The sequence below is a fragment of the Microcaecilia unicolor genome, chromosome 9 (assembly GCF_901765095.1).
Source record: "Microcaecilia unicolor chromosome 9, aMicUni1.1, whole genome shotgun sequence".
Classification (NCBI taxonomy): domain Eukaryota; kingdom Metazoa; phylum Chordata; class Amphibia; order Gymnophiona; family Siphonopidae; genus Microcaecilia; species Microcaecilia unicolor.
In genome coordinates, this window is record NC_044039.1 from 48,562,765 (window position 1) to 48,579,810 (window position 17,046).

The 17,046-nt window shown below is 42.9% G+C and overlaps 1 protein-coding gene across 1 annotated transcript in view; it reads right to left on the reverse strand.

Annotated features, from left to right (window-relative positions):
• Positions 1 to 17,046, reverse strand: part of LOC115477495 (putative ATP-dependent RNA helicase DDX11-like protein 8) — a 348,371-nt gene that overhangs the window by 116,496 nt on the left and 214,829 nt on the right. Inside the window, 2 exon segments of the mRNA XM_030214406.1 lie at positions 3,473 to 3,540; positions 15,614 to 15,658. Of these exon segments, the coding sequence (XP_030070266.1) occupies positions 3,473 to 3,540; positions 15,614 to 15,658 (113 nt within the window).

Here is a 17,046-nt window from a genome sequence, read left to right on the forward strand (position 1 = left end):
GAGTGTGTGAGTGACTGTGTGACACACAGTGAATGTGATACAGTGTGAGACATAGAGTGTGTGAGAGAGAGAAAGACACTGTGTGAGAGATAGTGTGTGTGTGTGTGTGTGTGTGACAGATACCTCCCCCCTCTCTCTGGTGTCAGGCCCCCTCTCCCTCCCTCCCTCTCTCTCTCTCTCCCTCCCTCTCTCTCTGGTGTCAGGCTCCCCTCCCTCCCTCCCTCTCTCTCTCTCTGGTGTCAGTACCTCCCTCCCTCTGTCTCTCTGGTGCCATGGAGAGTGAGTTGTGAAGGTGTACTTGGCTCCGCGCATGTGCGTTGTTGTGGTGTTTTGCGTGGCGAGAGAATGAGGGCTGGACCCATGGAGAGTGGCGCTGGCAGCGGGAAGAGTCTGCCTCAGTGCCGTGTCGATCAGCTGATCAGCGCTGTGAGAGCGAATTGCAGGTGGTGTAGCTGGGTCGCCCATCCAGGACCCAGCCAGGCTCGACCCTGCTTAGCTGCCTCTTCCTCCACACGACTGTTGCCTTCACTCCACAGCAATCTGGCTCCTCTGAGCCTTGGCTCCAGGCCCTGTGAACTCCCAGGACTTCCTCCTCCCTCCGTTCCTTTCACAGAGGCACATTCAAAGCCCAATGTTTATATGTAAGAGCTTTTATTTTCTTGCTTCAAATCAACAAAACACCCTTCACTCCAGGTTGTTTAGGCTAGCAGCCCAGAGCACAATTCAGGTTCAACACAGTCAAATTCAGGTTCAAAAACAGTCCATATAACTTCAAACTCAGGTTCAAAAATAGTCCATATAACTTCACTTCACTTTAGCTCAGATGACTTCACTTAGGGAACAGTACATTATCAGAGGGAAAAACCAAATAGCTTGGTAGGTTGCAGCCCAGACCTTTTTAGTATGAAACAGTTTACACAGTCTTTCTTGCACCTTCTTACAGCACGGTTACACAGCTTTATTCCCACCTGGTTCAGGCTGGGTTTCAATTGTGCCCAGCTCTCTTTCTCTCCCACAGGCTGCACCTGTTTCCTCTTTAGTAGAGATTTCCCCCAGTGCCTCAGCCTCTCTCCTCCGGTCTTCCACCAGTCTCTCCAAAGTACAGCTAGCCACCCTCTTACAGCAGCTTTTTGGGTTTGAGCCAGGGCTCCAATCTCCATCTGTTCCTCCCCTAGTCCTTCAGTAATCTCCATTTTATCCTCCTCTTCAACTTCCCCCGCCTCCAATCTCTCCAGCTGGCCCTCATCACCTTCCTCAGAGACCATTTCCCAATCTTCTATCTCCTCCCCTAACTCTTGCACAGCCGGGTGGGGAAGAGAAGGATTCTGGGACTGGTAGTTCCTCCCCTTCTTCCTTAACCCAGCCAACCTCTCTGCCTCCGGTAGCCCAGCTTTCTGAATGTGGGTGTTGTGCACATGAAATCTGCCCCGTTGGGATTCCCCGGCTCCCTGTACCCCCTTTCTTCGTGCCTTCCCGGATCCCCTTTCACCTGCACTCTCACAGTGGGCAGCGAAAAAGGAGACCCCAAGGAGAGGCAGCTGAGCGTTACTGTGCAGGACGCTGAGCTCTGGCTGTGCTTCAAGGAACTGAGCAATCCTATTTAACAGAATGCACCTCCAACATTCTGAAGCCGAGAAACCTCGTGTGGTTGGTCACTTCTGCTCGTGACGAACCCGGAAGTACAGATAGATAGAGAGAGTACGGATGCTTCAAGCTTCACTTTCTCGGCTTCAGAATGTTGGAAGTGCTTTTTATTATACAGGATATGGACACAGGGGAGGGAGAGGAGAAATGCTGGACATGGATGGAGGGGAGGAAATAAAAAAGAAGAAGATGCACATGGATGGAGATGAGGGAAAGGGAAGAGAAGAGAAAAACTGCATATGGATGGAGAAAACAGGCAAAAGCTAGATCCACGTTATACCTCCTCCAGTCAATTCCATGGAAGAGGATCCAGCTTTTACTTATGGATGCATGGCAAAAAATGAAGAAGAAAGGAGGAAAGTAAAGAAATAAATGGAAAAGAAGCCCTGGAAATGGAGTTAAGGGAACAGAGAGCAGCAGAATCAGAGACTGGGACCAATATGGATAGAAAAACAAAGTCACCAGACAACAAAGGTAAGAAAAATCATTTTACTTTCATTTTAGTGTTTGAAATATGTCCAATTTGAGAATTTACATCTGCTGACTTATTTTGCACTGGGTATACTGGAGCTGTAACAGCTTACAGAAATTATTTATAATGAAAAAAAATCACGTTATTTTTTTTCTCCTATACTAGTATAATATTTTCAATGATGTCTGTTTATATGCGCCATGGCTGGTATAAGGGGTGTGACTAATGTGGGTGTGGCTATCATAGGGGTGGAGCCATGTGGTGACCCCACCCGTAATGAGTACCGGCACCTTTTTTTCTACAAAAAAAGCACTGCCCTTAGCTGACGCTCGGAGAATATCATAAAGAGTGTCTGACAAATAGGACAACCCAGCCTCTAGGGTAGGGAGAAGGTCTGGAGGCGTGTCCAACGTGGACAATTGTTGAATCCACTATAAAGGAGCCCTGGCTACAAATTTATTTATTTAATTATTTGTTACATTTGTATCTCACATTTTCCCACCTATTTGTAGGCTCAATGTGGCTTACGTAGTACCGGAGAGGCGTTTGCAGACTCCGGTGTGAACAAATACAAAAGTGATGTTGTGGTTAAGATAATGTTCATGTGGCACAGCCATGTTAGGGCATCATATAACGGAAGAAGAAATTGCTGCCTGAGAATTTAATGCAGCTAGTTGAAAGGCAAGCTCTGCTAAGAGTCCCTGGTGAGACCCCATTTAGAGTACTGTGTACAATTCTGGAGACTGTACCTTCAAAAAGATATAAACAGGAAGGAGTTGATCCAGAGGCAGCTATTAAAATGGTCAGTGGTCATCATAAAGTGTAGGAGGACAGCCTTAAAGATCTCAATATGTATACTTTGTAAAAGAAAGGCAGACGTGGGGAGGTATGATAGAGACATTTAAATACCACCAAAACATAAATGACAGGAGGAAAGTTTCTCTAGATTGTGGGGGCATAGGATGAAAGTGAAAGGGAATAGATTCAGGAATAATCTTAGGAAATACTTCTTTACGGAAACGGTGATAGGTGTGTGGAACAGTCCCCCAGTGGAGATGATTGAGATGAAGACTGTAGTTCAATTCAAGCAAACAGAGGATCTCAGAGAGAAGAAGGGATATTAGATGGTATGGATGAGCAGACTGGATAGGTCATATGGTATTTATCTCCTATCATTCCAGATTTTTGAAAGAATAATATAATAAACAAATGTTATAATAATCATAGGCACTAACCACTACTGCTTTAATTCTCACTTCTTGAAAAAACCCAAGACAGCACATCTAAACCTGTCAACAGATACATACCATACCATTCCTTCTTATTCTCCTTTCTAGAGTACAAAAAGAGCAATACCTTGAAGAGATTGATATTGTCGATTTGACTTTCAAACAGAAAGTCATTGATGGATTGTAGCTTTGTCCCTGAGGAAGGAAAACAAACACTTATTTGAAAGATCTGATCTGTCATACCACTGTTATACATGCTCTTCTTAAATTAACATAAGCTATTCTCATTAGCTATGCATATTAATTATAGGTTACATATAAATGCATATTTGGAACATTAAGACCAAAATTGTGGAATAAGCCACCAACTGAATTTTGTCAAATTCAATGCTATGAAAAATTTTAAGAGATTTTGAAGAGCTGGTTTTATTTCTGAATACGCTACCAGAACCCTTGTTCAAACCCTTCTCACCTCTCGTTTGGATTATTGCAATTTACTTCTCACTGGTCTTCCTCTCAGCCATCTCTCTCCTCTCCAATCTGTCCAAAATTCTGCAGCTCGACTTATTTTCCGCCAAAATCGTTATACCCACACTAGCCCACTCCTCAAGTCACTTCACTGGCTCCCTGTCCGCTTCTGCATACAATTTAAACTCCTCTTACTGACCTTTAAATGCATCCATTCTACAGCTCCCCATTACCTCTCCACTCTCATTTCTCCCTACATTCCTCCCCGTGAACTCCGCTCACTGGACAAATCTCTCTTGTCGCCCCCTTCTCCTCCACTGCTAACTCCAGGCTTCGTTCCTTTTCTCTCACGGCACCTTATGCCTGGAATAGACTTCCTGAGCCTGTACGTCTAGCTCCATCTCTACCTGTTTTCAAATCTATGCTAAAGACCCACCTTTTCACCACTGCTTTTAGCTCCTAGCTACTACTCAATTGTCTCCCCTTGCTCCTTCTCACCCAGTACTTCCCTCGCCCTTAATTGTCTTGTCTGTCTGTATTTTTAGATTGTAAGCTCTGTTGAGCAGGGACTGTCTCTCTCTATGTCATGTGTTCAGTGCTGCGTGCATCTGGTAGCACTATACAAATGTTAATAATAATAATAAATGAGTTAGCTCTGTTTAATTCACTTAGTTCCAAACATTTTTATTGATATAAGTATATAACATATAAACAATCAATATGTTTACACAGAATGAAATAAAACAGCCCTCAACTTAACCAAGACCCCCACCAACCTACACCCACCCCATCACACATTTCAGAATATATCCAAATCTTGGTTCTTATGACCTCATGACGTTGAAGGTGTCTAACCCCTCCCTCCCCACTACCACTCCCGGAGTAAGCCTAGACTTAACCTAATAAAATCACAGCAATACATGGCAATTCCAAATACTATCATAAGGTATTTAAAATAAGACTTCTCCCAAAAGAGGGTCAATGACTGAATATAAGGATTCCGTATCAGTAAAAACTGTCTCTTATGCTTGAGGGAGCCGTGAGCTTTGCTTGCTTCCCAAATAGTCAATGAATGTAGTTGATTTCTCCATTTCCAGTATTCAGGAGGTGTTGTTTGTGTCCAAGATTGCAAGATGCACTTCCTTGCCAAAAACTCACTTTCCTGAACAACAACGTTCCCCTTTTATCGTGCCTCCGGAAGGACTCAGATCTGTCCAGTAACAATTGTTCAGGTGACTCCTCAAGTCTTTTCACTAAAATAGCGGTCATGTAGTGAGTTACTTTTTTCAAAAATCCTTGAATTACAGGACATTCACAAAAAGAATGATAAAATGTATTGTCTGCTCCTTTACACTTGACACAAATGGGAGAGAACGTTCTACCTGCCTTATAGAGATGTACCTGTATGAAACAGGCTCTATGCAACACTCTAAAATAGCACTCTCTATAGCTCGTGTCAGAAGTCAACCCAGGTAACCCCCTTGAAATTGTTCATCAATTCCCATTCTCCCAAAATACTACCCAAATCCTGCTCCTATCTCCAATTCACCAGTTCTACAGTGGGGGAAATAAGTATTTGATCCCTTGCTGATTTTGTAAGTTTGCCCACTGACAAAGACATGAGCAGCCCATAATTGAAGGGTAGGTTATTGGTAACAGTGAGAGATAGCACATCACAAATTAAATCCGGAAAATCACATTGTGGAAAGTATATGAATTTATTTGCATTCTGCAGAGGGAAATAAGTATTTAATCCCTCTGGCAAACAAGACCTAATACTTGGTGGCAAAACCCTTGTTGGCAAGCACAGCGGTCAGACGTCTTCTGTAGTTGATGATGAGGTTTGCACACATGTCAGGAGGAATTTTGGTCCACTCCTCTTTGCAGATCATCTCTAAATCATTAAGAGTTCTGGGCTGTCGCTTGGCAACTCGCAGCTTCAGCTCCCTCCATAAGTTTTCAATGGGATTAAGGTCTGGTGACTGGCTAGGCCACTCCATGACCCTAATGTGCTTCTTCCTGAGCCACTCCTTTGTTGCCTTGGCTGTATGTTTTGGGTCATTGTCGTGCTGGAAGACCCAGCCACGACCCATTTTTAAGGCCCTGGCGGAGGGAAGGAGGTTGTCACTCAGAATTGTACGGTACATGGCCCCATCCATTCTCCCATTGATGCGGTGAAGTAGTCCTGTGCCCTTAGCAGAGAAACACCCCCAAAACATAACATTTCCACCTCCATGCTTGACAGTGGGGACGGTGTTCTTTGGGTCATAGGCAGCATTTCTCTTCCTCCAAACACGGCGAGTTGAGTTCATGCCAAAGAGCTCAATTTTTGTCTCATCTGACCACAGCACCTTCTCCCAATCACTCTCGGCATCATCCAGGTGTTCACTGGCAAACTTGAGACGGGCCGTCACATGTGCCTTCCGGAGCAGGGGGACCTTGCGGGCACTGCAGGATTGCAATCCGTTATGTCGTAATGTGTTACCAATGGTTTTCGTGGTGACAGTGGTCCCAGCTGCCTTGAGATCATTGACAAGTTCCCCCCCTTGTAGTTGTAGGCTGATTTCTAACCTTCCTCATGATCAAGGATACCCCACGAGGTGAGATTTTGCGTGGAGCCCCAGATCTTGTCGATTGACAGTCATTTTGTACTTCTTCCATTTTCTTACTATGGCACCAACAGTTGTCTCCTTCTCGCCCAGCGTCTTACTGATGGTTTTGTAGCCCATTCCAGCCTTGTGCAGGTGTATGATCTTGTCCCTGACATCCTTAGACAGCTCCTTGCTCTTGGCCATTTTGTAGAGGTTAGAGTCTGACTGATTCACTGAGTCTGTGGACAGGTGTCTTTCATACAGGTGACCATTGCCGACAGCTGTCTGTCATGCAGGTAACGAGTTGATTTGGAGCATCTACCTGGTCTGTAGGGGCCAGATCTCTTACTGGTTGGTGGGGGATCAAATACTTATTTCCCTCTGCAGAATGCAAATAAATTCATATACTTTCCACAATGTGATTTTCCGGATTTAATTTGTGATGTGCTATCTCTCACTGTTACCAATAACCTACCCTTCAATTATGGGCTGCTCATGTCTTTGTCAGTGGGCAAACTTACAAAATCAGCAAGGGATCAAATACTTATTTCCCCCACTGTATATCTTTGTCACATTTCAGTTTAAACAATTCTGTGCCTATTTATATACCCTGGATATCTGGGTTAGCGTGCATGTCCCTAACCAAGGGATACAGGGTCAACACAAAGAGCAAAGGTAACACTGGGCAACTTTGTCTCATGCCCCAACAAATAGGAAAGCTTTTTGAATCGCATCCATTTATCAGTAGTTCAGCTCTGGGTTAAGAGTAGGAGAGCTTTTATCATAGATATAATCTCCCAATAAATCCATACTTATCCAGCGTGGCATACAGGAATTCCAGTGAACATTGTCAAAAGCCTTTTCTGCATAAAAACTTATTAGAAAAGATGGTTGATCCATTCGCTCTCTGTATTCAAAAGAAGTCAGAATTCGTTTTTAGCCACTGATCGTTCCTTAAAAAATCCAACTTGTGAGTCATGTATAAATCGCCAGCAGCACCCTAAACAATTAGCCATGATCTTTGCCAAGAGTTTCACCTCATAATTTAATAAGAAAATTGGTAAGACTCATGGGACTGTAGGGTCCCTTCCTGGCTTTGGTAGTGCAATAATTTGAACCAAGTTTAAGGTATCCAGCATGGCCTCCACCCCCACCAGCACATTAAACAAATTTGTCAATGGCATAACTATCTCCACACCCAAGAGCTTATAAACTCAGCTCAAAAGCCATCTGCTCATGGTGCTTTCATAAAGGAACTCTGCTTGATTGCACAGTCCAATTCTTCTGTAGTAATATGGGAGTTTAGTAAATCTCTGTCAGCTTGTGTTATGCTTGGTCGATCAAAGTCTTCCAAATTTATGCTACTGAATAAGCCTTCATCTTCAGGTGGTGCATATAAGTTTTTGTAGTAATCCTGAAATATTTTACAAATACCCTGCGCTTTCCACTGTTCCAGAACCTGTGGGATGTTCAAAAACAATCCCTAGAGTGGGAGGGATCCTGGCACCACTGCCCTGAAGACCAAAGCCCCAAAACTAACTTCTGAGCACACCACAATGTCCACCCTGTAGTGCTTGGCAAAGGTATGCAACACTGACCACATCGCCACCTTACAAATATCTGCTGGAGACAGTAAGGTAGTCTCCGCCCAGGATGTCGCTGCACCCCTCGTAGAATGAGAACGCAAGGCCTGAGGAGCCTGCTTTCCCGCAAGCAATTAAATTGACGCAATAGTCTCCTTCAATCATCTAGCAATTGTGGGCTTGGAAGCAATGAGGCCAAGCCTCTGCTTACCAAAAAGCAGTGTGTCTAATTTGCACACCTTATTTGTGACTTCCAGATATCTAATAAGGATACTATGCACATCGAGAAGCTTCAAGGAAGAATACTGTGCCTCTTCATCCTCTCTGAGAAAGAATGAAAGCTCCATACCCCTCCGAAGGGAAACCACCTTGTAAGTGGTGGAGGGGCTTCCGTGTTTCAATGACTCAGAGGGCTATGCTGTAGGGTTACCCATATCAGACAGGCCTCTGAGGAGAAACCAGACAAAGAGTGTCCCAAACTGGAGGATCCAAGATGGCGTTGAGGGAGGACGTACGCTAGTTGAGTTCCCGTTTTACACCAGAATGCCTGAAGAAAGAGGGTGCGCTCCCCAGAGAATGGGGAAGAGAAAAGGCAAAGCCGTGGTGCTGTCCTCCTCGAACACAGCTGGGGTTCCCACCACTTCTCACTCTATTTTGGAGAGATTCGGGGTCATAACGTCGGGGATATCGGTTCTTGCTTCGGGGAACAGCAAGGCTTTATTGCCGAATCTCAGTGGAGGGAGTGACTTTGAGTCCCCCTCTTGGCATGACCCCTCCAAGACCCGGAAATAGTAATGCTTCGCTATGGAGGTCAATAATGGAAACGCCCGAAGTGGGTTAGGATTTTCATGTGACTGGGGGATTGGAGAGTGAGCTCTTCCCCCCGAAGATATCTGGAGCGGTTTCTGTGGAGAAATTGGACTTGGTGAAGCCAATAATGTCATAATGGATGTACTATAGGAACTGCAGCAGAATGTGAATAACTCTCTTCTTCAGATGTTTAAAATTTTTCACTATGTGAGTTAAAGAATTTATATGAATACTTATCTAACAAATTGGAAGTCCAAGATATAAAAATAGAGGCTTTGATTACGGAAATGGCTTCTCTATGAAAATCAGGTAATTTGGTAATGAAGAATAGTTATCTTTCTTGTAAAAACTGGAATTTCTGGAGAACCAATTAAGTGAAAATAACTTGAGAATGATAAATTTACCTATAATATCCTATATATCAGCTACTGAATTCTTGAAGAAATATTTCTCTGATACTTTGCTAATACCTTCTGATAGCCACCTTTTGGTGACTAAAATTATATTTCCTTTAAAATCTTCTTTATCAGAGAAAAGAGATGTAAGTTTAACTGACATTTTGGAAAATTCAAAAGTTATAGATAGAGTTATTATTAGTGACTTTCGTTTTTTATTTAGATAGGAACAATGTTTTGAAATTGTATTTCCGATACATGGTTGATAGTTTTTTGGGTTCAAAGATGCATATATTTCCTGACACATCAAGGGAATCGCAGACTGGGAGGTGTGAGGTCTTGGCTTTTAAGCCAGGAATCATTGCCCTAGGTGGGACCTTCCTAACGCGATTCCCTTGTGTTTTATTTCCTTATTACTTATTTGTTTGAACCTAAGAAATTATAAGTTTGTGGAATCCTCTGCAGCAACTTCCTTCAGTTACCACTGTACCGGCTGCAATAACCGATTAACCTTCCTCCCTCAGAAAATGTGAAGTGTAAGATTAACCATTTTGAGTTTTTCTTATTTTCTTTAAGATTGTTTTCCTGATCTTGGATCTTCCAATTGTGGACAATTATGTAAATATATATTGTTGAGAGAAAATGTTTTCCTTTTTATATTAATTTCTGTATTTCCTTACATTTATGTGATAAATGTGAATGTAATTAAGTAAAATGATAAATAAATAAATAAATAAATAAATAAATAAAAAAGCTCCACAGAGCGGTTGAGATGAAATGCTGATACTACGTTTGGAAGAAAGGAAGGAACAGTGCACAGGGAGACCCCCCACATCCAAAAAGCGAAGAAATGGATCCCTGAAAAGAGAGCCTATGTGCCAACACAACAACCACTAAGAAAGCTGTCTTTAGAATAAGACATTTCAAGGACTGGCTCAATTCTGAGCAGCCCAAAGGACTAAATTAATGTTCCACTCTGGACACAGCATACGAAAGAGAGGCCGAAAACAGCTCACTCCCTGCAAGAATCGAATGATGTTCAGGTGAGCTGCAAGAGACATCTTCTATAGTTGGCCCCCGAAACAGGCTAATGTCGCAACTTGAACTTTTAGAGAATCCAATGCCAATCCATTCTGAAGACCTGCCTGGAAAAATGCTAGGATGTGCACAATCCGAGCACAGAAGGGAGGAAATCCAAGCTCAGAACACCAGCCCTCGAAAGTCTGCCATACCCTCACATATGCTATGGATGTAAAATGTTTCCAAGCCTGAAGCAATGAATGAATCAGAATAACCTTTTCATCTCAACCGAGCCCTGTAAATGGCCAAGCCATAAGACAAAAGGGGCACAGATCCTCCATGAGCACCAGACCTTGCCTCCTTGAGAGTTGCCATTCACCCCGACTGTCACCAGCATAGCACATCATGTCCCAAGCATCGAATCAGAATCCCTCCCCTGCACCAAATAGAATTTGCAGCCCTCCAAGCAGTTTTGAGTCAAACTTTAGTCAGACTTACCACAGCCAGCTGCTCCCCCGAGGCTCACAGTCTCCACAAGTCTTACCACAGGTGAGAAAGGCTCAGGACTAATACTCTGTCCCATGCTCTCCAGCAAACCTCTTTCCTTTTTATTTTTTTTTTAATATAAAGGCTGTTGTGCTAGAAAAGGAGAGCTCCACAGGAAACAGGGGAGAGGTGAAGGGAGGAAAGAAGTAAATTTGCAGGGCATCAGAAACAGGAATCTGAAGACCTTCAGATATGACTCTGCAGACTCAAGCCATCTGCAAAGCTCAACTGGGGACCAGCTGACCAACTGAACCACAAGCTAATCACTCAGAACCAGAGGCTGTAAAAGTGTCCATCCACCTGCTGGGGATCGGAGCTGGTCGTCAAGAGAGAGATGTCTCAGCTCAGTTTTTAGTTCTCTATCTCCACCTGCTGGTTGATGGACACAACTATCCCACAGGATCCACAATAGTAGGAAGCTATGTAATGGAACAGAAGTTAAGAGTTCTCTTGGGTCCAAGAAGTAATCAATGTGGGACTGTGTGGAGTGTGCTCATGCATGAAAGTTTTTTATAGAGGGTGTAAAACTTTCCAAACGTCAATAAGGTCTAATAGGTGGCAAAAATTGGGGAGCCGTCTTGTCTTCAAGTTCTTGGAGTTATGTGACCTATCTAAGTCTGGGTCCCAAGCTGTGTTGAAGTCCCCTCCTATTAACAAAGGTTTTTGGTCTCCATTCAGTAGTAAGAGTTACTAATTGTTTATAAAAAGGTACTATCTATGTAATTTGAGGCATAAACACTACCTAGTAGCACTTCTTCTCTCTTTATAAAGTTCTGAATAGAATACACCTACCCCCCCTCCCCCAGGTCTCGCAGGATAGCTTTTATTTGATCAGCTATTCCTTTACGAAAAAGTATCTGCACCCCTCCTTTCTTCCCAATGGCTGATGCCACAATACAATCACCTACCCACCACCCTATCAGTTTGGTATGTTTTGTCTGAGAGGTGAGTTTCTTGCAATAAGGCAGTATCTGCTTTTTTCCTCTGTAATTGCTGTAATATTTTAGATCGTTTGATTGGTGAATTTATTTCCCCCACATTCCAAGTAATCACCCTCACAGCTAATCTGCTTCAAGAGGAGGATCTATCTGCTGCAACAGCATGTAGTATCCATCAAGGTGAAACTGTCCCAGCCACCAGTCCATCCCCTTCCTGATGCTACTTAATTTATACCAATTTTACCCTCTATAGCTACCCATACACTCTTCCATGATGATGTACTTTTTCAAACTGTCAAGGCTGATTCCATCCACCCTTCAACACCCCCAAAATCACCAAACAACATCCCATCTCCTCATCCTGCACCCCTCCTCCATTCCCCCCCCCCCCCCCACCCAAATCTTCTCTTCCTATGTTCCATAGCTGGAACAGGTCACACTTTAATGCTCCCTCCCCTCCAAACCGCCATTGTTATAATTTCGAAACAAGTATCTACCCAGATTTCCCTATATTCACAAACCAACCCCTCTGAAGTGAGCTATAAGTGTGCCCGCCCCCCCCCCCCCCCATTGCTCATACGTTGTGAGCGGCTAAACAAGATAACAATTCTCAACATGTAAAACAATGCATATCAGAAAATAGAAAATGCTCCCCTATGAACAAATCATGCCCCTACAGGACACTTGGCCATTACTGCATGACTCTTTCATTGGGGGGGGGGGGGAATAAGCAGAGGAGGGCTTTCAGTCAGTATTATGTTTGACAGCAATAAACCTGTGCCTTGGCCTTAACATAATCAAGTTATTAACTTAACAACTCATTGTAGCTACTCTTTTAGCTGAGGATCTGCAGGCATATTGTAAGTAACAGTCAAAGGAACATGGAAGGTAAAGAGGAGATACACAGATAAACATGTTTCGAGTTTTAGTGTATTTTCCAAGAGGGGTCCACTTCCCTGTCAAATAGTGGAACCCCTTCCCTGTTAATTGAGGCTCCAATAGCCTTTCCAATTAATTGACAACTTTTGTATGTTTGGCCATCCAAAAACAGCCCACCACCACTATCTCGTGAAGGGCAAAGAGCTGCAGTGCTGAGAATCAGAGTGAGCATCCCAGTCCCCACTGAACCTGGCTCCAAGCCCACTCACGAGACACAAAGGCGAACTGCTATTATCACTGCTAATCAGAGGTGTCACTTGGCAGATCCTTCTCCTTGAACTTCACCAACAGTTAGTTGTTGTAAAAAGGCCTGTGCTGCCACTACTGTCTCATAAATCTGTGTTGCGCCATGATAGGTTACCCGCAGCCGCACAGGATAAAGTGAAGCAAATCTTTGGGCTGCCACTAGGACTTTCTGATTTTCATAAGATAAAATCTTTTCGCCCTAAAGGACCTACATGATAGCTGCCTTGTGAGCAAAGTTTAATACCTTAAATATGACCACTCTTGGCAGCACAGCATGTTGCTGTTTTGTTCCTACACAATGGGCCCGGAAGCTGGAATGAATGGGCCAACCATGTCTCTAAGAACCCTGGCTGCTTCTTTTCTGTTAGCGATTCTGACTAAGGTTGCTTCTGTTTTCTAGGTCCTCCAATTTTTCTTCAAACTCTTCCATCTTTTTAGCTAGCTGAATATTCGGCACACCAAAATACGAAAGCGTGAAACCCTTACGAGAAAAACTACACTGGCTCCCACTAAAAGAACGCATCATGTTCAAACTTTGCACTTTAGTCCATAAAATCATCCATGGTAACACCCCAGCCTACATGTCAGATCTAATAGAACTACCACCCAGAAACGCAAAAACATTTCCCGTACACCCCTCATTCTTCATCCTCCCAAGTGTAAGGGTTTGAAATACAAATCAATGCATGCATCTATCTTTTCCTTTACGAACACGCAGCTCTGGAATGCATTGCCACGCAACTTGAAAACGGTCTATGAACATACCAATTTCCGCAAACTATTAAAAACCTATCTCTTCGACAAGATATATCACAAAGATCAACATGTGTAACTGTATAATCTTTTGAACTTCTAGTACTGTCTTATAATGTCTTTTGCTTTAACACCATTATATAATTCACCACCATGTAACACAAACCCTCTGTAAACCTAATGTATATTCACTTCTATTTCCAGTACACATGATGTATTGTAAGCCACATTGAGCCTGCAAAGAGGTGGGATAATGTGGGATACAAATGCAATAAATAAATAAATAAATAAATAAAACCTGTGAGTCTTCCACTGAGGTTACTCGGTCCTTCAGCTCACTCGTGAACTGCTCAAACACAGCAAAGTCTCTTCCAAGAATATCCAGTTTTCCATGGCGTTTTTCTAATTTAGTATCAATAGGGAGCAACCTTTTCTCCAAAATTAGCTCCACTGCCAAGGTCACCTCAGCTGTAATCTCTGCCACTCACACCGAGCTCACCGTACAGCCTGCAGGGCTGGAAGGCGTCTCCATCTTGTCCTCAGCAGGTTTGTTTCTTTTTCTATCCTTTTTCTGGGTTTTTGTCACCATCGTGCTGTTTGTGCAAGTCACCCTTCCATCTTTCTGCTCCAGAATAGATCTTACTGTGATATGACTTGTTGGGGGAGGGGGGGGGGGTTCAAAATGTGTCCAATTTCAGGGTTTTCAAGGATATGGCAGGAGAAGCTCTTTTTAGCGACGTCTCCCAATCATGGTATCACGTGACTCCCTATGTTTAATTACATAGTAACATAGTAGATGACGGCAGAAAAAGACCTGCACGGTCCACCCAGTCTGCCCAATAAGATAAACTCGCGTGTCATTTTTTGTGTATACCTTACCTTGATTTGTACCTGTCTTTTTCAGGGCACAGACCGTATAAGTCTGCCCAGCACTATCCCCACCTCCCAACCACCCGCCCCGCCACCGGCTCTGGCACAGACCGTATAAGTCTGCCCAGCACTATCCCCACCTCCCAATCACCAGTCCTGCCTCCCACCGCCGGCTAAGATTGTTTACATTTGTGAAGGAATGGAATATTAGGAGGCTGGTTATTTGAAGACATTGTGAAATATATTTTAATTATTGTAATTTGCTTTAAGCTCTTTGGTGAGGTGAATAATCAAGTCTTGTAAAGTAAAGTATTTGTCCCACTCTGCTAACGAAAGTTTCACTTTTCCAGGCCTGGATTTAGGTGCAGACAACATAGGCAAGAACCTCTGGCACAGCTGCTGTTGCTTTGCACAATTCAGGCCTGCTGCTAAATTCTTATGCTGACAGTTGTTGCAGAGTACCAAGAAGATGAAAAGGGCTCAGTGTAGGGCCTTGAAGTCATCATGTATTCTCAAGTTGTGTGGAAGCTCTGCCTTCTTCTCTGCATGAGCTTCCTGTTACCATGGAAATTCATGCAAGGGAGGGGCTTCCGCAAAGTCTAAGGCTGTGTGTTGGCTCCAAAACAGACAATGAACCTTTTGCAACTTGTTACTGTTATTGGTGGCAGAAGAGTGTGGCAGCAGCATGAGACCCGAAGGTCAGGGGAATCCCCTCTACACCCTTCAGAGGGGTGGAGGAGGGAGGAACCCTTTTTCCTGCATGATGGCTGTGAGTACCCAAATTTTAAATCCATCCTCTCCTTTCTCTTTAGGTTCTGCAACAAGACATCTGGTACTATGATCTAGTACTGAAAGAAAAAAACCTATACAAATATATAAAAATGCTAAATAGTAGTAGTAGTAGTAGTAGAAAGCAGGTTGCAACGTCCCAACTTAGCAGAATCTCTTAGATCTTCATTTCATTCAGAAGCTGTCCCATAGGTCATATGACTGAAGTGTGCTGCAAAGTTCTGCACACTAGACAGAACTGCATATTCTGAAGTATTAAACTGCAAATTCACTGGTAATGAAAGTTCATGTGAGAAGACACATTTATAAGAAGTTCTTACCAGCTTCAGAAATGTCCTGAGTGTTTGGGTTCTGATTCACATTTCCTGGAAAATATTAATAGAAAAGCAAGGATTTATTTGTTATTATTTTTACAGTACAAAGACAAGAAAGTGAACGTTTTTTCACACTGCCCTCCAAGTAATGTTGGCAGCCTAGTTTTCAGATACCTAGATCTGCTAAAGTTTATCAAGTTTTACTGTTGCCTAGTTTTTACTATATAAAACTAGGTAAAAATATACGGTAAAACTAGGTACAATTAATTTTGGGTTAAAACAAATCAATTAACTTTCCAGTGTAAAGGCGGCCATGAATGCAATGCAAGTTTTGATGTGGCATTCTTGAGCATCCTGTCTGTGTGGATTCTTTTTTATATCAGCTTATGTCACAATTGAACAGCAAGCTAAAATAGGCCTACTCCATGACAGCTACACATTAGTTCAATCAGTACAGGCATGCAATTGATCTACAACCTAAGAACATTTGCATTTCTTCTGATTTTGCCCAAACTAGCACATACAAAACAAGGTGCTTCATACAGCAAAGACAACGGTGGATTGAGAAGACAATGGACACACTAACAGTAAGCAGCTTTTGCTTTTCTTGGTGTTCAAAACTGTTAATGCCATCTAATGAAAGAGTTATTCTGGTTCGGCTAGTTCTGAGTTTAGTACTACAAAACATAGGCATAAGTCCACCTAACTCAGCCAAAGTAGTAATGCCAGCATAGCTAACATTTTGGCAAAGTATCTACATAGCAGGTGAAAGTATTTCTGCAGACTTGATGATCAAAAGTTGTTTAGTATGGAAAATTTGCAACATAATACATGATACCCCATAACGATAAAACATTAGGCCCAGAGGGTATGCATTCTTTACCAATGTGGCTTCCCTTTATGATCCACTTGTGCTCAAGGGCACACCATTTATGTGACCAGGATACTATCCTAGTTAAATAAATGGTGCATCAGGATATCAAAGCAGCCACAGGCAGACACTAGATTTACCATGCCAGCAGCACTGATGGCCAAGAGTTGGGGACAGTGAACTTTGGCACAGAGGCCAGAAGTTGGCTATCATGAAATATGTTCAAGCAATGAACAAATGTAAATTCAAGCTTCAAGGTTGCTGTTATTTGATTACCGCTTAAGGCAAAAATAATCAATGGGGGAAGGAGAAGAACTCCATTCATTAAGGTAATAAGACAGAGGTAAAAAGGAGAAAGGAGAGGAAGAAAGAGGGATTGCTCTATTGCCCTGTTTACACGTCCCAGGGAAAAACAAATTGTATTTGTGCTGTTTGTGTCTACTTATATACACAGAATGAAGAATAATCTGCAAAAGGCGGCTGAAAGCCTCGCTCTTCCAGGATATGATTTGATTATTGTTTCTTTGTTTTTAACTTGTCTATTTGCGCTTAGATATGATATACTGTA